This window comes from Stomoxys calcitrans, chromosome 5 (assembly GCF_963082655.1).
Source record: "Stomoxys calcitrans chromosome 5, idStoCalc2.1, whole genome shotgun sequence".
Classification (NCBI taxonomy): Eukaryota; Metazoa; Arthropoda; class Insecta; order Diptera; family Muscidae; genus Stomoxys; species Stomoxys calcitrans.
In genome coordinates, this window is record NC_081556.1 from 67,416,003 (window position 1) to 67,439,829 (window position 23,827).

Sequence of the window (23,827 nt, forward strand, 5' to 3'; positions counted from 1 at the left end):
CACTCATAGTTACGTTACGATTCGCATCATCTTTAAAGAAGTATGGTCCAATGATGAAACCAGCCCATAAACCCACTGAACTGTAGCTTGTGCAATGCTTCTGGCTGACCTTCATCCCAAAATCAACAATCCAGCACATTTACTTACCCATTGCACCAAAAATGAGCTTCGTCCATAAAATGGAAGAAGCGCGCGATGAACTTTCTGAACCCAGCGCGCATTTTGATAATAAAGTTCAATAGTTTGCAATCGTTATTCATTTGTAAGACTATTCATGGTTAAATTACACACCATACTGAAGATTTTTGACAGTGCAACAAAACGCGGAACGTGCGGAGTTGTTTAAACCAGTGTTGCCATAAATAAAAATGCAAATTTGCCCATGAACATTCCATTTAGGAACTGGGGCAAACTTCTCACAAATCAATGAATGCTTTCCGATTCAATTTCAAGCTTAATGAAAAGGGACCTCCTTTTTATAGCTGAGTCCGAATGACGTGCCGCAGAGCGGCACCTCTTTGGGGAGAAGTTTTTACATGGCAAAGTACCTCACAAATGTCGCCAGCATTAGGAGGGGATAACCACCGCTGAAAATTTTTCAGCGTCGTAGGCGGTCATGCTAAACTCTGCGTTACGGTGGCCTCCAAAAAATATAATGGCCAAAAATCACTCTTTATATGTACGCAAGATTTTAAGAAATTTGCAAATTTGATTGGGATTGTTTAATAACCCATCTGAAAACATCCCCCGAGGTCCATCAAATTGGTTCAGATTTAGATATAGCTCCCACTTTGTACTTATAGGGTAGGTGTAAGGTATTACACAGTTGGCACCGCCCGACTATTGCCTTTCTTGCTGATTATGATTGGTTTAGATTTGTGACAACATTTACAACAACTTTGGTGCAACAAGTGCCCACCTCTGATTATTCAGTTGAAAGTTATACTGTTTGCAAGTTAAAAAATGTGAAAATGTGTATTTTTTTGTTGCATTTTTAGGTCAAAAAAGTATTTTCATTGATTAGTCCTTATTGAAAAAACTTTCTGAAATATTAATATTTTTCTTTTTTTTTTTTGTTTGTAAAGAAAGCATACTGCAGATGCGTTTTATGTGAAATTTGAACGGGTGATATATGTACTTCAAAATAGGAAATTTTTTATTAAAAGATTGGAAAAACCCCTCGAGTTCGAAAATTTCAAACCCCAGATCCCCCATTTGGGCTTTCACGTTTAGATTGGTGCGAATGATCCTAAGACTCTCACTCAAGAATAATTGGAGTGGGATAGTCAGTGGACTGTCATCAGTATACTCCGATGTTCTTGCGGAATTTTCTGGGTCTCCTCCATATTGTGACGATGCAGGCTGGTATCGGGGCCGATACAGACTAATTGCCTTCGGGGATCAACACTCAATTGAAATGTATCGTTGTGTGCTAAAAAAGATTGATGAGATCTTGCCAGGTGCAGCACTAGATTTAGTCAAGAAGGAAGATACTCCGTCTTGACCAATAGCGCATGCTTGGATACTAAGGAATCCCTCAGATCCTGAATCCATACTCGGAAGACTAAGGGAATGTAATTCCAATCTTTCAACCACCGACTGGAAGATTGGTAGATTGGATGAGGCTGATGGTGACTGGAGAAATGCAGTATTCGTACTTAACTCCGGCTGTCTCGCAGACTTCAACAAGTCTGAAGGGGTTGTATCCTACGGATTCAACAAGTTGAAACTAAAGGTCAATAGAAGTGGTGGGGTTGGGAAATCAGGAGACGACACTGCAGTTGTTTGCTGAACACTTGCTTGAGGAATGATCTACCACATCGCTAAAGTCAGGCGGATTGCAGGAGACTGAAATCCTCCGGCCACAATCGAGACAGGAGGGGAAGGCATCGAAACGGGACCCGTTCTTATACAAGAACCATGCGTGTATGGAGGAATGTTTGGTGGACTAAGAATTCCGGCATTTAAACTTCTCAAGGGTACGGGGAATAGGAGACACAGAGCCTGTATGCTTGTAAAGAGTAGTCTCAATGTTTTTCTTCTTCTATCGCTAATTACTGAAGATTTAGTAGTAGACAGCCTTGAAATAACCAAGTCTCAATACTGGCTGGCTTCCCTATAAATGGCACACGATTCAGAGATGCTGCCTTTAAACCTTAAGTCGCTGTTTGAAGCTGCTTCTGTAGGGAAGAAAAGCCTCAGTGTAGGAAGTGATGCTATGGCACATCATCAGATATTGGGAAGTTCGGATTTCAACGAAAGGGGTGAGCTACTTATTGAATATATAATAAGTTGCAATCTGGCGATTTGTAATAAAGGGGATAAACCGACCTTTATTACCAGGAACAGGCAGGAGGTACTAGATATTATTTTTGTATCGGAAAATATAAGTGGAAGAACATGCGCCTGGGAAGTTTTGGATGACCGCAGCTTCTCTGATCATCGTTATATTAGTTTTTGCCTTGGAGAAGTGGTCCCTCGGCTAAACAGAACAAAGGCGGATTGGGATAAATTTCGGCACAAATTCTGCACCACTATCCCTTCTATACTAGAAAAGGAAGTGGATACTAGTGGTCAAGCGGATCACGAAGTCCCTGAATGACTCGCTTGTGTCAGCATGCCCTAGGGCCAAGCCAAGAGGCAAACAGCGACCGCCATGGTGGACCCCAGGGCTGGTTGGTCTAAGGCAGGACTGCAGAAAACTCTTCAACAGAGCAAAAGCCACAAGAGCACCACACAATTGGGACTACTATAAGGCTGAGCTAAGAAAATATAGGGGCGAGCTGAGAAAGGCTCAGAACAAATCCTGGGTAGAATTCTGCAGCTCCGTGGAGGATACATCCAAGTTCTCTAGGCTAGATTCTGTCCTTGAGACCTATTACGGTGGGGTATATTCAGAAGTCTTAGAATGTATAGACAATGTCTTATGAGGAAACAATAGAACTACTCGTTGACACACAATTCCCTAGAAATTCTCCAACGGACAACATGGCGCCAGAAGAGGTTGTCACTGGTATACATTCGTCGGCGGCTATTAGGGAAATTGTGTCCGAGCCGAAAATTCTTTGAGCGATGAGAAGTTCGACTCCTTTAAGTCGCCAGGCCCTGATGATGTATCACCGGATGAACTACACGCTGTGTCTGATAGAGTGGTTTCTTGGGTTAGGGAGATATACTCTGCTTGTCTCAGAATACCTGTAGGATGGAGGGACACGAGGGAAATTTTCATTCCGAAAGAAGGAAAACCTTACCACACGAAGGCGAAAGATGTTCGTCCCATTAGTCTGCTATCCTTTAGTGAGGAGGTTGATAAAAAAACATATTTTAGGGCAAGGATCCCTGGAGATCGCCTGGTGAGGCAGCAGCATGCATATAGTAAAGGCAAATCCACTGAAACAGCCCTTCACGACCTAGTCGGCTACATAGAGGGTTCTCTCGCTGTCAAGGAATATACAATGGTAGCATTTCTTCACATTGAAGGTGCTTTCAATAATGTAAAACCGATGTCAACAATGAAGGGAATGGAGTTTCTTGGCATGTGGCAAAAGATGTATTATGGCAGGCTTGGGATCTGTAAATCTAAAAAGATGGGTCAGCAGAGGAACAGCTCAAGGAGGTATACTGTCTACTCTGCTTTGGGATATAGCCATTAACAATATATTATTATCTCTGGACGAAAAAGGTGTAAAAGTGGTCGCGTATGCTGATGACGTGGCAATTGCGGTTGGGGGTCAATTTCACAGCACTCTAAGTGATATACATGAGGAAACTCTACGTGCAACAGGGTAGGGGCCACTGAAAGTGGTCTAGGTGTAAATCGGTGCAAGACAGAAGTAGTTTTTTCTTCATTTACAGAAAGCGCAAAATACCTAGATGTTTTGCTGGACAAGAAATTGAACTTTAAATCCTACATTTTGGAAAGGGCAAGAAAGGAACTAACTTACACATTCCAGCCAAACTGGAATCTGCGGGTATGCCTCCAGCGACATGTAAGCTAATTTTTAAGGTCCAAGCCCAAAGACAACGAATGATAGATTAGCATACCAAAACTATGAGGCCTAATCTAGACTTAAAGAGGTTCACCGCTTTGCTGTCTTTGGCTATAACAGACGACTGAGTCATTGTGTCCGTCATGACAGGTCACTGTCTAATCGAAAAAAAATCTTAACAGACTGAAGAATGCCAGCAACGACTTTTGCAGAAGCTCTGAGGACATTGAAGAGGAAGAGACTTTGTGTGAGTGTCCCGCACTAGCAGTCGGAAGGAGTAAAACTTTAGACTCTCATTTCTTTGAGAACCTGTCTGATTTAGCGGATGTGAACATACGCAAGTTGTGAGCCTTTTAAAGCGATCTGGATGGTTCAACCGTAGCAACTAGAAGGCATATTCCTGCTTCTGTTCCAGTGGTATCACAATGGACGAAAAAGTCTTAGAGAGCCTGATTGCAAATTGCCACTTAAACCTTACCTAACCTAAAAAGATTTGTGTCCTCTCTAGCATATTTAATAAAAAATGCCTATGTGGGAACTATCTTTGCTCAAAATAGGTATTTTGGGGATTGTTGTAAAAAACTTCCAACAGATATTATTTTTATTTTTTTAAAAATTTTTTTTTTCAAAATCAAAACGAGTTATTAAGATATCTATATTCGTTTTTTCTTAGAATTTTTTCAATTTGAATTTTTGTTTTCAGGAAACTGCAATTTTTCCTTATTTTAAGAATGAATGTCCGAGGCTCGAATTTGGAAAATGTGTTATGAGTAACAAAAACAAACTCGGGGAAAACTGCAATTTTCTGATACAAATTGAAAAAATTCTAAGAAAAAAAAAAAAACGAACACTGAGTTTTGCAGATAAAAATGTTTTAAAAACCTAAAAATAAATTCTGCCCGAATTTTTTTGTCGAAAATTTCCAAAATGCCTCTTTTGGGTAAAGATGGTATCAAAATGGGTGTTTTTAGCAACTTTGCTTTGGAGGCTTCAAATATTATATGGTGCAAACAATTTTTTGCATGGGCTTAGGGGACATATGGAGTAAAAAAAAACATGTGCGCAATCTGGGGATCTGGGCTTTGGAATTTTTGAACTCAAGGGGGGTTTCCAATTTTTTAATAAGAAGTTGTCTATTTTGAAGTACATATATCAACCGTTCAAGTTGACATATCTTGTTGAAATTTCATCCAAAACGCATCTGCAAAACGTCCGTTTCACAAACAAAAAAACACAAAGCCAAGGTATTTTAGCAAGTTTTTTCAATTAAGACAAATCAATGACAATGCTTTTTTTGTGCAAAAAATGCTAAAAATACACTTTTTCCCATTTTTTTTTCTTCCAAAATGTATAACTGTGCGATCGTTCTTTTTATGTTTCCTCTACTATCTTGGCAACACATAAAAGTATCCATTTCCAATGTTAAATGTGCTATCTGACGACACGAATGGAAGACGATAGGAAGCCACCGTCTATGATGATGAGTTCGAATCCTGGCGAGTACATCAAAAAAAAAAAAAAAATCGTCAGTGCCATGTGCATGGACAAATTTGAAATTTGGGTGTAGACACATTTGGAACTGCTCTATAAATTCATTGGTAAATCGGTAGATCGGTATATATGAGGGCAATATAAAAATATAATCCGATATACATGACAATCAAGAATGCATATATTTGGTGAAGTATATTTAATATATCAATTAACTATTTATGGTGGCTAAAAATACATTTTAAAATTTTAGCCTAGTCAGATGTTACGCATAATTATGAGAGTTTCGAGCTCAAACCTAATAAAGGGACCATAATATGTGATAAAGAACTTGGTTACAGAAAATTACTATCTGTAATAATTTTTGAATTATATACCCAAAGTCAGCGCATTTCTTATCCTACCTTCGCAAAATGGGACCTAAGAAAATTCGTTCGAATTATTAGCTAAATTAGGTAATTAAATAGCATTTTCAGAAAACGATTTTTATGGAAGGAAACTTTCCACTTGCAAACCAATTCGAACAGGAATGCTGGTTTGCTCCTGATATATATTGGTAGATTTGTATACCCTAGAACACCGAACAGGGTATTATAACTTTGAGTTAGACCCATTGATAAGAATGCGGACCGACTCAGAATCACTTTCTGAATCGATTAAGCTTTGCCCGTCTTCAAATTAGGTACAGATATTTTTTTGGCCTACAAATGAAGTCGATTTAAATTGGAAGAGATCGGTTCAGATTTGAATACAGCTCACATATTTTTGATCGTTCGATTTGGAATAATACTCGTATTGAAATTAATTGGTAATTTCTTGTCCGATCCTTACGAAATTTGTCACGAAGGATTCTTTTGTGACTCTTCATATTACTGATGAGTTTCATAGAAATCGGGTTTGGATTACATAAAGCTCCCATATATATGTTCTTCCGATTTTGAACAATATTGTCATAATACGGTCGATTTAGTGATTCTTACGAAATTTGGCATAAAGCATTATACTATGACTGTTAATATTACTAGAGAATTAAGTGGAAATCGGTTCAGATTAAGATATAGCTCCCATATATATATATATATATATATATATATATATATATATATATATATATATATATATATATATATATATATATATATATATATATATATATATATATATATATATGTGCGTATCGCTTGACTTACACTTTGGGAGCTGAAGTTGCTACAAGTTGGCAAGGATTCTCGAAATTCGGCTCGGATTGTTTTATTACCCATCTGAGCACACATGCCGAAATCCATCAAATTCAGTTCTGAATTAGATATAGCGTCCACATGTTAAAATCGCTTAATGTACACTTATAGGTTAGGTGTAGGTTATTATGTAGTCGGGACCGCCCGACTTTCCTTATGTGTTATCATCATTACAATAAAATGCAATTATTTGTGATTCTAACGACCTGATTTGCTTAGTTAGATTTTCGATAAAGAAACTTACATCTCTGGGTTCCAGCTCGGCTCCAAATACGCTGACAAATTTGGCCAAATGTTCAAAATGCCTGGTCATCTCGGTAGCCAAAATCATGTCGATGATCGTCGTACGAGCGGCTTTGTATGTTTCTGTGTCTAAATTCTTAAATATGTTTGCATTGTCATCACCTAAAGATAGAATATGTGAAGCCAAAATTCCTTTTTAACTAAGGCAAGTTAACGATTTGGGTGTAAGTACTTACCTAAAGTTAACTTAAAAGTAGTCGATGCGTGATGTGATTCTAACACCGTCAAATCATTATACAATATGGCCAGAGGACTATTTGAGTTGCAGAGAAATGCGGACGATCGTCCGGGATGATCAACATCATGGGCCGCGGCCGCAATAAGAGCGGATGCCTCTTCTAGACGATCCATTACTAAATCTTTGGCTGCGAGCTGTGATATGAACACACCAGTTGCCTATGCCCGAGTTTTAAAGTGGACAACAATACATAGTCACATATGTTTTTACATATTGACAAAACTACATTACCTGCATAACATCGGCAGCGTGTGTGCTGTTGTGGTAGGAGTTATCGGCATGGTAATTACGCTCGATTATTGCTAACCAGTTCTTACAGATACTTTCGTCCACGTTGAGCGTGGCAAAGACATCGAATCGCCGGAATATTTCCATCCCCAAGTACAGAAGCGGATGTCTCTCTGTGACTTCTTCCAGTTTGAAAATATTAAATTCCCAGTTTAGAGATTCTTCAAGTATTTCCATTATGAGTGGAGTAGCCTTTTGTGGGAGCGAAAAATAGATGCATCATAATAAAATTGAACCTAACAAAAATACTTGCCTTCATCTTCGCGGGCATTACGGTTGATTGTCGATTGGTACAATTGGCCCGTACAATGGAGTCATTCGAACTGCGTCTCGATGAATACACATTTGGGCCCTGCAAAAAATGATTTTGACACTCGATTGAGAAACTAAGATACATTGCTGTTGTACAGAAAATTAATGGATTCGTACGCTGATATTATTACAACTAGCTAGCTATAACTATTAATCTAAACAAAAAAAAAAAAAAAAAAACAAGCAAAAACAAATGCTAAGTTCGTCAGGGCCGAAACCCATCACCATGGATTCTGCAAAAAATATGCATAGTTGCAGGGGATAGTTGTACTATACGTATCAAATTTATGCCAAATCGGGAAAATTCCAAGCTTCTACAAGAGGCTATCCAGGTGATTGGGCTAAATGGAAGCTAAATCAACTTAAATATGGATTCGGACAATACTTGTCATGGATGTAGGAAATTACAACAAAACACTACTTGCAAAATTTCATCGAAATCGGACAATAATTGCGGTTCTCAGGGACTCAAGTTGTCCAGACAGGAGATTGGTTTATGTGGGAGCTATATAAGGTTTTAGACCAACATGGATCGTACTTGGTACGATTGTCGTAAAACAAAAATACAAAAAAACAAAAATTCAGCCAAGTAGGGTAACTATTGCGGCTTTTGGGGAATAGGAATCTAGGAATCAAGCCGAGTTCTCACATCAGTTGTTGTTGTAGCCACACAATGCGTGTGGAGGGGGAGCAGTGATTCGTGAATCGTTCCGGTACATAAAATCGGAACGACTTATGACATCCATGGTTAGCATGGTCTATATCTGTCGATAACCTGATGTAGTTCCTACATAAACCGATTCGTTTTCTTCGGCAGCAAGAAGCTTAAATATTTGGCTAAATTGGAAGACATTTTTTTCGTAAAATACATATTTGCTTTTCAACACAGTTTGTTTTGTAAGTTTTTAGTACAATCCGGGGTAGTGGTTTCTCAAAAATCCCGCCTGACGAACTTGGCATATTTGTACTTATTATAATTGATTGCATGGTCAATCATTAAGTTTTGTTTATACTTATAATTTATTAGTAATTGCCATAGATTGGGTACAGTTGTAAGTAATGAGCCAATGCGTTTTGTTCTACTTTTACTTTTTTGCAGCTAAAAAATATTAAGAATTAAAAAAGTCTTACCGTTAAAAGAGCCCCAATAAGATCGGTTGCGATGGGATCATCTGTGCGTATTTCCTTCATTTGGGGACTGTATAACCCTTCTCGCTTTAAGAACTCCATCACCTTGTCGATCAGCCGCGCCTCATCTGCCGAACAATTCTCCTGTACTTGTGAAAGCAAATTTATAATCTTCGGTAGCAGTAGAGAAAATCATGAATTAATTTCCATGGAGTAATCACGACCAAAATGAGTAACGAGAAATAGAAGAAAAAGAGATGGATGCAAACATTTTCATTAAAAATCGTACATTAAGAAATTCAATACGTAAGGATTGTCTATTTGTGTTTCATTTATTTCTTATATATAAAAATCAATTGTTCGTTTGTTTGTTTGTATGTTTGTGTGTTCCTTATATACTCAGAAACGGCTGAACCGATTTTCTTGAAATTTTCACAGATGGTGCATAATGATCCCGTGGTGAAATTTTTGATATCTGAAGGGGGGCGGACCCTCCCCCTTACTCTAATTTTCAGAAACGCCAGATCTCGGAGATGGGTGGTGCGATTTAAGCGAAATTTTGTGTGCTCTCATGTAGACCTAATCCTAGAAATAAAAATTTGGTATCCAAATTTCGGATGGGGTACCTAGGGGGGCCGCGCCACCCTAAAACCTACCAAACATATATTTAGACCAATCACGACAATATGGGACTTAAATAAAAGATATTTAGGATAAGAAAACGTATCTGATATTCAATTGTCGAACCAAGGGTAAGGGGAAACACCCCTATATGGGACATACTTACCGACCACGGCAATATGGGACTCAAATGAAAGGTATTTGTGAGTAGAATACTAATCTGATATCCAAATGTGGGACCACGTTTCTGGGGGTCCACCCCTTTCCCAAAACACCCCCCAAACAGGACTAATTTACTGACCATGGGAATATGGGGCTTAAATAAAAGGTATTTGAATGTAGAATTAGAATCTGATATCCAAATATGAGACCAAGTGACCAATATGGGGCTCAAACTAAAAGTCATTGAGAGTAAAGCACAAATCTGATATCAATATTCGGGAAAAGTGTCAATGGGGCCACCCCACCCCCATAACACCACCCAAATAGTATGTATTTGCTGACTTTTGCAATATGAGGCTCAAATAAGAGGGTTTTTAGAGTGGAACACGAATCCGATATATATTTTCAAGGCCAACTGACTGAGTGGCCGCCCATCCCCCAAAACACCCCCAAGCCGGTCACGTTTGCCGACTATGGAAATATGGTGCTCAAATTAAAGGTATTTGGGAGTAGACCACGTATCTGATATCAACATTAGGGACCAACTGTCTAGGGGGCATCCCACCACCATAACAATCCCCAAATAAGACGTATTTGCTCACCTAGACAATTTGGTTCGTAAAGAGAGTGGAACTAAATATTTATAGTTTTTAGGGCCAATAACCCAAACCGGACATATTTGCTGACTGTTGCAAACAATAAACGAATTTGATATCCAATTTTGAGGGCAATGGCAATATGGGGTTCAAATAAATGATATATAGATATATGAGAATAGAGTTGCTGATATATTTTCCGAGCTTAGTGTTTGGGCGACCAACCTAATCCTCAAAACACCCCTGAATCGGCCATATATGCCGATGTCGGAGGGCTGAGCACAGTCCACTATATTGAATTTCAGCGAAATTGAGCTAAAAGCTCGGGTTTCAATGGCCTGAGAATATACTTTAAATAGGAAGATCGGTCTATATGGAGGCTATATCAACTTAAAAACTGATTTAAATCATATTCGGCATGTATGTCGAGGATCTTAACACATATCCTTGTGCTAATTTTCAGCCAAATCAGGTAATACATGCAGCTTTTATGAGGGTCTATATTAAGATATAGACCGATTTGGACCATACTCAGCAGAGATGTCGGGGATCTTATGACAAATCATTGTGCCAAATTTCGGCCCCGACATAGGATATCTGTGAGCATCACACAGGCTGGAGCTTTGAGGCCCGATCAAAAATTTAAGTCACCAAAGGATAGTTTTGATAGTGTTATCTATTGGGCGGTTGGTGATCTGGTGATATCAGGCAGAAAGACACCCGCTTTAGAGTCTTAAGGACATGGCTTAACTTATTCTATCTTCGCATGCCTACATCTTGCTTAGGCAATCGGTTTTCTCTGGCAAACCAATACGCTCTTTAAGAGGTTGGAATAATAAACGGCATCCGATGTCCTTGCCTGGAACATCTCCAGTTTGCGACGATGCAAGCTGGTATCGGGCCGATATAAACTAATTGCCTTCGATCAATGGCACACTCTTGGATACCATGGATTCCCTCAGATCCTGAAACCACACTTGGGACTTTGACTGTAATCCCAATCTCTCAACCACTGATTGGAAGATTGGTAAATTTGATGAGTTTGATGGCAGCCGGAGACATTCGTTGTACACTTCGGCTGTCTCGCAGAACTCAACAAGTCTGAAGGAGTTGTGTGCTACGGATTTAAGTTGTAGCCCATGGCCTTAACTGGGACTACGTCTACCAAGTTTATTGACGGCAGTCTCCTTTTTCATACTTTCTTACTCCGCTATGGCCCTGCACCCAAACGATGCGGATCGTGCCATCCTCAGAGAAAGCGTTAAACTCCTTCTTACACTCCAAGACTGTTCGTGACTATACCTCCTTCATACTCGACGTCCTCGCGCTAACACCAAACCACCTCACGCATTCCGTGATCGTCCAGATCTCCGCCTGGAGGACCGTATTATGGTCAGGCATTCTAAAACAGATCTCAGTTTCAGGGATCTCAATGTAGACCCCCAGCCCCATTCTGTCCTTTAGCTTTGATCCATCCGTGTAGCATAATTTTGCAGACGGCAATACTAGAAGTCCGTCAATCCAAGACTGTGCCGCTGGCAGCAGTGCCTCGCACTCATCTTCAAGTGTCATCTTAGGTATCCGATCGGAAACCTCTTCTAATCTAAGCGGGATTCCTATCGTCGTCGCGATCATACCGCGATAGTATCACCTGCTCATATCCTCTATCCAGTATCCCATCGCTTTAAGTTTCATAGCCGCAGTGGCTGCCTCACACTTAGTCTATATGTTAATGGATCGGATATCTAGAATAGTCGCCAGTACCCCAGTTGATCCCCCGTGATCCTCAACGCTCCGCCTATGTCATCTTCTCTGAACTTTTTGCATTATCCTTATGTTGCACTTTTTCTCCTTCGCGGTTGACCAAACTACTGAGGCGTAAGTATGTATTGATATATTTACGTTCCTGTAGAGCCAGTGGACTATCTTCCAATTCAGGCCCAATTTTTAGCCCACGGCCCGTCTACACAAGGCCCAACATCCATTAGCCTTTCAGGTATGCTCCTGTATGTGAAACTTCCAATTCAGTTTCAAATATCGAAATCGTTCTATTGAGGAAACGTGGCGCGCCAAATTGACCCACCTTCGTCTTTCTCGTGAACAAGCATATTTCAGTCTTCTCTGGGTTAACATTGATATCCCTAGGTCTAGCCCAGTCGTATGCCATCTGCAAGAACCTTTCGGCCTTTTGCATAGCTGGTTCGTACCCTTACCCTTAAGAAGTATAACATTATCGTCTGCATAGCAGACGGGGGGCTTAATTCTCTCCCCAGTCATCATTCATGATAGTTCATTTATGGTGGTCACCCACAGAAGCAGCGATAAAATGCCCCCCTTGTGGCGTGCCCTGTGCCACTTTCTCCCTCATAGTGGTGTCATGGGACCCAAAATATATCCATCTGTTCCTTAGCATATGGTTTGTCTAAGGACCCGGTCCACCCGGTACTGGTCTAAGGATTGGATCAGTGCGTCGGTCTGCACTTTGCATTGACATCGAGTTAATGCAAACCGCCAGTGTGTACGTTTTGGCATCGACGGATTCTTCTCTCTTCTTCTCCACCAACCTTCCCTTAATGTAGAGATGCTGTTTTTATTTAAGCAGTTCGCTGGATGTCCTACTCTATATCGTGGTATCCACAATATGTTCCATTGTATTAAGTAGAAAGGAAGTAAGGCTTTTAAGCCTTTATGCCATTGGTGTCGCATAACTTCCCTTGTCGGGCTTGGCTATAAACACCACCCTTGCCCCCTGCCAGGCTTTCGGAGTATATTCATATTCTAGGCACGCTGTGAAAATACAGGCCAGATGGGGCGCCAGAGAGTCTGCCTTCTTCTTTAGTAACGCAGGAAATATTCCATGAGATCCGGGTGACTTAAGTGGTTTGAAATTCCTCAAGGATTCCTTCACCATGAATTCCGTAATTATAAACCTTTGTTCAAAATTATTATTCCAAGATTCTGGTGTCTCCCTGAGTCCCGTCGTATCATGTGGAAAATGCACTATTATCAAAAGCCTCAACATGTTCTCCGGTGTCTCTGCTCTCACTTCCATGTCATCTGCTAACGTTGCAGTTTGGACATGGGTTTTTGAAAGAAACTTTCTCATCTTGGCGGCGTCATTAACGCTATCGACCTGTTCGCAGGTCCAAAAGGCACGTTTTGGAATATAATTGTATTCCGTGAGCTGTATGTAATATACTTTCCAATAAATTTCCGCATTTTTGAGAAATGCTCCGTTAAAAATTCTGTGAACATCTTTCCAAATATTGCGAATCTCTCCGGCCATCCAGGGTTAGATTCTCCAATCATATTGTCACATCTAAAACTTCCTCCCTAATGCTATTAACAAAGGTAGCGGTATTACTAATATTAAGTGTTATTAGGTTGCTATTATTCAAGTATTCTGCCAGGGCTTGGCCCCGCTAATTAATGGTGGTACTACCTCACCAATTGTGGTGAAAGTTCGCATCGAACCCTATTTCCTGTCTGTTTTGCTCTCTCACCAGCCGATGCAGGTCTGACGTAGATGGCGTTGTCGAAGTGTCGATGTCAGATAGGCCGCACTGTCTCCCTTTCTTATCACTGTCGCATTCGACGTTGACAACTGTGGAGAGAATGTATAATTAATTTTTTTTTTTTTTTTTGAAAAATAGCGCAGGTCCTCGGCCGAGTACCACCGTAAGCATACAATAATTCGTAGTTGATATGGTTCAGTCCAGAAACTTTGTTCTTGTCGTTCACGGCTCCTAAATTAAGGTAATATGAATCTCGCTCCGGTGGCGGTTTATTTGGATGACCTCAATCATTGGTCTTCTAGTAAATGGGCATCTTGGGAGTGGGTGACCCTGTTCGTAAGGCTATTTTAATTTTCCCGTCCCTGCTCTGCCTGATGTTTCAGTATTCCAATGAGCGACAACACTAAAGCATTTATACGTGAGATACATAAATCTCTTCTCAGACAGCCACGTAGCCATTAAATCCCTGGAGAACGTATTTCTGATCACAAAAAACGCACCGACTTTCGCAAATTTCTCAACGAGATGGCTAAACAGTTCAAAATTCACCTTTTCTGGGTGCCGGGCTGCAGAGATATCCCAGGGAATTGTAAAGCGGACAAGCTTGCTGGACTAGGAACTACCTTACACATTCCAGGTAAGTTGTCAGGATCAGGCCCGAAGGGCAACGAATGATAGATGGTCACAAAGGGGAAGGTTTTGATTGTGGCTTAATATAGACCTAAGAGGTCTACCGCTTAGCTGTTACCGGCTAGGACAGACGTCTCCGTCATTGTGTCCGTCATGACAGGTCACTGTCTGATCAGAAAACATGCTGACAGACTTAAGATTGCCTGTAACGACTTCTGCTGTGTGTGTGTGTCCCGCTCTAGCAGTCAGAAGGGGTTCCACTTTAGATTCTCATTTCTTTGTGAACTTGTCTGATTAAGCGGATGTGAACATTCGCAAGTTGTGGGGCTTTTTAAAGCGATCTGGATGGTTCAATAGTAGGAACTAGGAACTAGAAGACATCTTCCTTCTCCTTTTTCAGTGGTATCACAATGAACGAAAGCGTCTAAGTGAGTCTGATGGCAGACTGCCACTTTAACCTAACCTATATTTTGGTGGTGCGTATCTAAAGATAGTCCCTGCCGAACTTAATGCTTTTTTACTTCTCACAGACATTGAATAAGGCTATAACCTAGTATTCCTTTCAGAACTATAATTACTTCAAAAAATTGGTTTAGCCATTTCAAAGACTTTTGGGGAAAACAAATCTAAAAACACAACTTGAACTTCAACATTTACTCGTATTTAGATTTTTCGAAAACATATCGAGTGGTGCTTACCTTTGTAATGGGCGCTTCCAGCGGTAATGACGTCAATTTTGCTAAGCTGGTACGTCGTAGGCCATCTGAGGCTATAGAACGAACATCGAAGCTTCCTCGCCGGATGGAGTGCAGAGAACCGCGTGGAGCCTCCTTGGGCTGAGGCAATGTGGCAACAAAATCCATCTGGCCTCCAGGTACATCGAAATTGTACACGAAATGTGTGGTTGTCCTGCAAAAAATATTGCCAAAATTTACTTATTTCCATTATTAAAAGAGAATATTTAAATTCACCTGCCAATGCAAGCAACTGGTACCACCCTTACGTGCATGGGTATGCCATCTTGATTTTTGCGCTTGACTGTGAGAATGCCATCGAATTCTCGAACACCTTTGCCCTGCACACTGTTGTTGATTGTAGATACATCAGAGACGAAAATTTCCGATAATGGTTTATTTATGACTTCGTCCTGTCAATGAAACGCAAACATTCATTAAAGTCTAGTAGGTGAAATGCATATATAAATGTTAATAAATAAATTAAGCTAATAAATAACCATTCAAGTATATTGAGCAAACACCATGTTTATTTCAGAGAAAAACCAGAGAGACCATGGATTGAACAGAGAAATTTGTATGCTCTCATTTATATATTGTACATTCACAACCGGCACCAACCTGTCTGTGTGCGAAGTTCAAATTCTTTATCTATATTTAATTTATCTATGGTTTATTTATATGGTAAAAGAAATTGTCATACAGGTTAGCTGACACGAAGTGTTAGCAATCCGTACGCCCACATTTTTGTGTGAAAAAATATATATATATATATATTTCTTTTTTGATTCAAACAACATTCACTTTTGCTCTGCAACTTGCCCACGAACTTTCCATTAAGAAATGGGGGCAAAATTCAGCTCAATAATAAGGGGATTCCTTTTTATAGCCGAGGGAGAAACACATCCATACTGGCATAGTTCTCAGTCCATGTCTTGTTCGCTAAATGACTCAAATAGAAAAGTACATAAGATAAGCCCATTAATTGATATAGCCCCAATATACTTAGCAATTAAATTAATATTACAATATTTTTTGAATCAATTCGAAATATATCACGTATAAAATGAGCTAATTTGTCTTTATATTAGGCAGAGTCCAAAGTCCGTTTCAGGTACTTTGCATATCTAAAATGTTGCCGGCATACATGTATATCAAATATTTTAAATTTTCACAGATGGTGCATAATGACCCCGTGGTGAAAATAGGGTACTTCATTTTTTGATATCTGAGGCGTTTTCAGAAACGCCAGATCTCGGAGATGGGTGGTGCGATTTAAGCGAAATTTTGTGTGCTCTCACATAGTACCCTAAAAATAAAAATTTGGTATCCACATTTCGGATGGGGTACCTAGGGTGGCTGCCCCACCCTAAAACCTACCAAACATATATTAAGCCAATCACGACAATATGGGACTCAAATGAAAGGTATTTAGGATAAGAAAACGCATCTGATATCCAATTGTCGGACCAAGTGCTAGGGGGCCACCCCAACCCCCAAAACACCCCTCAATCGGACATATTTACCGACCATGGCAATATGGGACTCAAATGAAAGGTATTTGCGAGTAGAATACGAATCTGACATCCAAATGTGGGACCACGTTTCTGGGGGTTCACCCCTTTCCCAAAACACCCCCCAACCAGGACTCATTTACTGACCATGGGAATATGGGACTTAAATAAAAGGCATTTGAATGTAGAATACGAATCTGATATCCAAATATGGGCCAAGTGTTTGGGGGCCCTCTCACCAAAAACATCCCCCAAAGGGGACAAATTTACGACCATAGCAATATGGGGCTCAAATGAAGGGTCTTCGGGAGTAAAGCACGAATTTTATATCAATATTCGGGAAAAGTGTCTATGGGGCCCCCACAATACCACCCAAATAGGAAGTATTTGCTGACTATTGCAATATGAGGCTCAAATAAGAGGGTTTTTAACGTGGAACACGAATCCGATATATATTTTCAAGGCCAATTCACTGAGTGGCCGCCCATCCCACAAAACATTCCCAAAGCCGGTCGTGTTTGCCGACTATGGAAATGTGGGGCTCAAATTAAAGGTATTTGGAAGAAGACCACGTATCTGATATCAACATTAGGGACCAACTGTCTAGGGGACGTCCCACCACCATAACAACCCCCAAATAGGACTTATTTGCTCACCAAGACAATTTGGGTGTTAAAGAGAGTGGAACTAAATATTCATAGTTTTTAGGGCCATTACCCCAAAATGGACATATTTGCTGACTTTTGCAAAAAGGAGTTTAAATGAGATTAGAAAACGAATTTGATATCCAATTTTGAGGGCAATGGCAATATGGACTTCAAGTAAATGATATATAAATTTGTGAGAATAGAGCACGTTGCTGATATATTTTCTGGGCTTAGTGTTTTGGGGACCTGCCCAATCCCCAAAATACCCCTAAATCGGGCATATTTACCGACCATGTCAATGAAAGGAGTTGGGGGGTAGGACAGGAATTGATACCAATTTTCGGGACCAATTTTCTGGAAGCCTACCCCTTTCCCAAAATACGCCACAAACAGCAATTTTTTAGTGACCATCGCAATATGGGGCTAAAATAAAGTTATTTGGGAGTAGAATACGAATTTGATATCAAAATGTAGGACCATGTATTTAGGGCATCACCCCTTTCCCAAAACACCCCCAAAGGAAAAAAATGTTCCGACCATGCCAATATGTGGATCAAATGAAAGGTATTTGAGATTAGAAAACGAATTTGATAACCTATTTTGGGGTCATGTGTTTGGGGGACGCCTCATCCTGTAAACTCCTCTTAAGCCAATGACAATATGGGGTTTAAACAAATGGTATTTTAAAGAAGAGCACGATGCTAATATTTTTTCAGGGCCAAGTGTCTGGGGGACCACCTCTCCCCCGAAAACACCCCTAAATCAGATATCATGAGAATATCGGGCTAAAATTAAGTATTTTAAGAATGGAACACACCTTTCATCAACTTAAATTCGTAGACCAATAAAGATCATATGGGATTCCGATAAAGGCACTTATATTTTTAAACTGTTAGTCAAGCGATATACTATTTTCGTAGCATGGTATTTCACTAAAAGCTCTTTAACTGACCAAAATAAATATTCCAAGGAAACTTTTGTTGCATATAAAGAAAGCAAGACGCAGCGGAGCGGGCCCGGGTCGGCTAGTTCCATATAAAAACCAGTAAGGAAGGGTAAAAGTAGGGCGGTGCAGACTGTATAACACCCTATAAGTATAATGTGGGAGCTATATGCAAATACTGAACCAATTTTGATGGACCTCGGTGCTTGTTTTCAGATGCGTAATTTAACAATTCCTATCAAATCGTAATAGCTGAAAAATTCCAACATTATTGCAAATAACCCAAAAACTGACGAACATATATAAGGGAGCTAAGTCTAAATCTGAACCGATTTCTACCAAACTTCCCAGATATTATGGTAGTCGCCGAGAAAAGCGTTGTGCAAAATTTTGGTCAATAAATGCGCTTGCAGTGGCTCTAGAAGTGAAAATCGGACGATATTAATATATGGCAGCTATATCTAAATCTGAACCGATTTCAATGAAATTCACCAGTTATGTCGAGAGTCATAAGAAAATCTCTCCTGCCAAATTACGAGAGAATCGGTCAACAAATGAGCACTTTATATGGGAGCTATATCCAAATCTGAACCGATTTTTTCAAATTTCAATGGGCTTCGTCTGTAGGCCGAAAAACATAACTGTACCAAATTTTAAGACGATCGGATGAAAACTGCGACCTGCACTTTGTACACAAATCAACATAGACAGACGGACAGAAATATGGGCATAGCTAAATCGAATCAGAAAGTGATTCTGAGTCGATTGGTATACTTATCAATGGGTCTTTCTCTCTTCCGTCTGGTTGTTACAAACAAATGCATTAATTTATAATGCCCTGTACCACAGTAGTGGTGTAGGGTATAAAAACGTCGGCGAAACGATAGCTAAAAGTAGTCGGAAAAATTAGTACTCTGCTTGTCGTGAGGAAAATAACAAGTTCGGCCGGGCCGAATCGCCTCCACCATGGATCGCATTTGTCGAGTTCTTTGCGCGGTATCTCTTTTTAGGCAAACAAAGAATAATCAATAAGAACTTTATGCTATTGGAGCTATATCAAGTTCATGAGGTTCATTCGGATAAGAATTGCGTCTTGTAGGGGCTCAAGAAGCAAAATCGGGAGATAGGTTTATATGGGAGCTGTATCAAGCTATTGATCGATTCAGACTATATAAGACAAGTATGTTGAAGGTCATGAGAGAAGCCGTTGTACAAAATTTCAGCCAAATTGGATGAGAAGTGCGCCCTATAAAGGCTCAAGAAGTCAATATCCCAGATCGGTTTATATAGCAGCTATATCAGGTTATGTACCGATTTAAGGAAGGGTAAAAGTAGGGCGGTGCAGACTGTATAACACCCTATAAGTATAATGTGGGAGCTATATGCAAATACTGAACCAATTTTGATGGACCTCGGTGCTTGTTTTCAGATGCGTAATTTAACAATTCCTATCAAATCGTAATAGCTGAAAAATTCCAACATTATTGCAAATAACCCAAAAACTGACGAACATATATAAGGGAGCTAAGTCTAAATCTGAACCGATTTCTACCAAACTTCCCAGATATTATGGTAGTCGCCGAGAAAAGCGATGTGCAAAATTTTGGTCAATAAATGCGCTTGCAGTGGCTCTAGAAGTGAAAATCGGACGATATTAATATATGGCAGCTATATCTAAATCTGAACCGATTTCAATGAAATTCACCAGTTATGTCGAGAGTCATAAGAAAATCTCTCCTGCCAAATTACGAGAGAATCGGTCAACAAATGAGCACTTTATATGGGAGCTATATCCAAATCTGAACCGATTTTTTCAAATTTCAATGGGCTTCGTCTGTAGGCCGAAAAACATAACTGTACCAAATTTTAAGACGATCGGATGAAAACTGCGACCTGCACTTTGTACACAAATCAACATAGACAGACGGACAGAAATATGGGCATAGCTAAATCGAATCAGAAAGTGATTCTGAGTCGATTGGTATACTTATCAATGGGTCTTTCTCTCTTCCGTCTGGTTGTTACAAACAAATGCATTAATTTATAATGCCCTGTACCACAGTAGTGGTGTAGGGTATAAAAACGTCGGCGAAACGATAGCTAAAAGTAGTCGGAAAAATTAGTACTCTGCTTGTCGTGAGGAAAATAACAAGTTCGGCCGGGCCGAATCGCCTCCACCATGGATCGCATTTGTCGAGTTCTTTGCGCGGTATCTCTTTTTAGGCAAACAAAGAATAATCAATAAGAACTTTATGCTATTGGAGCTATATCAAGTTCATGAGGTTCATTCGGATAAGAATTGCGTCTTGTAGGGGCTCAAGAAGCAAAATCGGGAGATAGGTTTATATGGGAGCTGTATCAAGCTATTGATCGATTCAGACTATATAAGACAAGTATGTTGAAGGTCATGAGAGAAGCCGTTGTACAAAATTTCAGCCAAATTGGATGAGAAGTGCGCCCTATAAAGGCTCAAGAAGTCAATATCCCAGATCGGTTTATATAGCAGCTATATCAGGTTATGTACCGATTTAAGCCATACTTAGTTATTGGAAGTCATAACAAAACACCTCATGCAAAATTTCAGCCAAATCGGATGAGAATTGCGCGCTCTATTGGCTCAAGAAGTCTAAATCCAAAATCGGTTTATATGACAGCTATACCAGATTATGACCCGATTTGAATCATACTTAGCACAGTTGTTGAAAATGATACCAAAACACTACGTGCACTACGTTCTATTAAATCGGACGAGAATTTCACCCTCTAGAGGCTCAAGAAGTCAAGACCTAAGAACGGTTTATATGACAGCTATATCAAAACATGTACCGATTTGGCCCATTTACAATAAGAAATCGGATAAGAATTGCGCCCCCTAAAAGCTGAGAGAAAGATTCTTCGTAACGGAGTTTGCGTTAACGGAGAATATAGGCGACGTATGAACCACGAGCTGTATGACGACGATAGCATAGTTACACGCATCAAAATACAACGGCCGCGTTGGCTAGGTCATGTTGTCAGAATGGATGAAGAAGCTCCAGCAAAGAAGTCTTTTGAAGGCAAACACGGTGGTACACGCAAACCGGAAAGTCCAAAAGCCCGCTGGAAAGATCAAGTTGTGGGAGACACCTCGAAACTTGGTGTCAGAGATTTTAGAATGAGTGCAGAAGATCGAGGCGCTTGGGACGCTATTCTATGTTCGGCTAGTGGATCAAATATTCTGTCATAGCAAATTAAAGTAAGTGAAAGCTGAAGAAGTCAAGACCCCAGATCGGTTTATATGGGGGCTAACCGACTTGAACCATACATAGCCTAGTAGTTGGAAGTGATATCAAAACACCACGTGCAAAGTTTCAGTCAAATCCGACCAGAAAAAGCACTTGATTGCTGTCATATTCCGCTCGCGGAACAATTAAGATTTCCGCGAATATTCCGAAAGCAGAATAGAATACCAACCCTAATGCTGCAACATGAATGAAATCATACGCTTTTTTAGCTCATCCATATTTTAGTTGCCTTTGACTTACTTTTATTCATTGTAATATTTAAGGGGTGTCCTTTCGCTCTTTTGTTTTATGATGTCGTTATACCGCAAGCAATGAAATGAAATGTGGCACACTAAAAATAAGAGATGATTCGCTCAGTCTTCGATGGCATTTTGGTGTGGTGCGAACAGGAACAAGACATTTAGGAAAAAATTAAAATTGGCGGTCCCTTAAGTACCTATTGTCCATCAGTCCATAGCCTGATATAGCCACTATATAAACCGAACTCCCGATTAGACTTCTTGAGCCTCTAGAGGGCGTAATTCCTATCGAATTTGGCTGAATTCGCCATAGTAAAAAACATGGTAGTTTGCAGCATCAGATTTCAACATAAAAATTTCACAAAGCCACATGGTTCTCCCCAGGTCAAAACTAAGGAACCAAATTGATCACATTGTGGTAGATGGAAGGAACTCATCCATCGTGTATGATGTTAGGTTATGGTAAAAAAAGAGGGTGCGGGTATTAATCCGACGCCATACCACTATAGACAGCCAGTAATCGGCTTTTTGTGAGCTCTAAATACTAAAAAGTAACTTCGAAAAAGAAAAACTAAGTTAGGAGTTCCGTGCTACTAACAAAATCTTTGATTGTTATCCGTACTACGCCCCTAAGTTGGTTCATAATTGGTATTGTGTCCCCACCTTAGTCCCGGTGTCTCCTGGCCGCGAAAGCTGGGCAATGACATAGGTAATCCTTCAACGTCTCATTATTTACCCCACATGCTATCAATTGCCGCACCGATTTTACATAAGTGAGCTCGTAGTTCTATGTGTTCCCTTATGATACCGAATGCTATACTAACCCCCTTATTACATCCTTTCAGCAATAGCTTCGTCTTCCCACTATCCGGATCTCCCCATAGGATTTTCGCAATGTTACGACAATTTCGCTGTTTCACAGCGTTAGATAACTTAACTCGGACTGGGTCCCCCCGAAAGGCTTGGGTTCAACCATAGTATTTTCGGCCGCCTACCGATTGTTTCGCTGTTCCACAGTGTTGCATTCGCATTCGTCGCTCACGCCCTTAACTCGGACTGTGTCGATCCGAAAGCCTTCGGGTTAACCAAATTTATTGACGGCAGTCCTCCGACTTTAAGCGCCAAATCGTCTGCCCTTTCATTCCCCCTTACTCCATTATGACACGGTACCCAAACAATGCCATCCTCAGAAAAGGCGTTAATCTCCTTCTTACACTACAAGACTGTTCGTGACCTTACCTTCCTGGTTGTTATTGCCCTTATGGCAATTTTACTGTCGGTAAAGATGTTTACACTCGACGTCCTCGCGTTAGCACCACACCACTTCACGCATTCCGTGATCGCCCTGATCTCCGCCTGCAGGACCGTATTATGGTCAGATAGTCTAAAAGATATCTCAGCCCCTGGGTTCTCAATGTAGACCCCCAGGTCCACTCTGTCCTCTAGCTTATCCATCCACGTAACATGATCTTCCAGATTACAATGCTAGGGTTCCGTCCAAGACTGTGCCGGTGGCAGCAGTGCCTTGCACTCGACCTCAAGGTTCATCTGAGGTATCCGATCGGAAATCTCTTCCTTTTCTTCCAGGTTTCCTATCGTCGCCTCGATTCTACCGCGATGGTATGAGCTGCTCCCAACATCAATCCATTCTCCCATCGCCTTAAGTCTCATAACCGCAGTGGCTGCATCACACTTAATCTGTATGTCAACGGGTCGGATATCTAGAATAGTATCTAGTGCCTTAGTGGGCGTGGTCCTTATCGCTCCGCTTTTGCCAAGAAAATATTGGCCAGGTGGGGCACCAGATAGTCTGCCTCTTTCTGTAGTAACGCCGGAAATATTCCATCAGGTCCGGGTGACTTAAATGGTTCTAAGCTCCTCAAGGATTCCTTCACCATAAATTCTGTTATTATAAACCTTCGATCAACGTCATTATTCCAAGATTCCGGTGTCTC

At 40.4% G+C, this 23,827-nt stretch overlaps 1 protein-coding gene across 1 annotated transcript in view; it reads right to left on the reverse strand.

The window, feature by feature from the left end:
• Positions 1 to 23,827, reverse strand: part of LOC106092826 (high affinity cAMP-specific and IBMX-insensitive 3',5'-cyclic phosphodiesterase 8) — a 105,867-nt gene that overhangs the window by 17,309 nt on the left and 64,731 nt on the right. The window contains exons 8-14 of the mRNA XM_013259755.2: positions 15,483 to 15,658; positions 15,210 to 15,420; positions 8,991 to 9,158; positions 7,801 to 7,899; positions 7,491 to 7,739; positions 7,198 to 7,417; positions 6,963 to 7,123 (exon numbers count right to left, since the gene is read on the reverse strand). Coding sequence (XP_013115209.2) covers positions 6,963 to 7,123; positions 7,198 to 7,417; positions 7,491 to 7,739; positions 7,801 to 7,899; positions 8,991 to 9,158; positions 15,210 to 15,420; positions 15,483 to 15,658 — 1,284 coding nt within the window. The remainder of the gene's footprint in view (positions 1 to 6,962; positions 7,124 to 7,197; positions 7,418 to 7,490; positions 7,740 to 7,800; positions 7,900 to 8,990; positions 9,159 to 15,209; positions 15,421 to 15,482; positions 15,659 to 23,827) is intronic.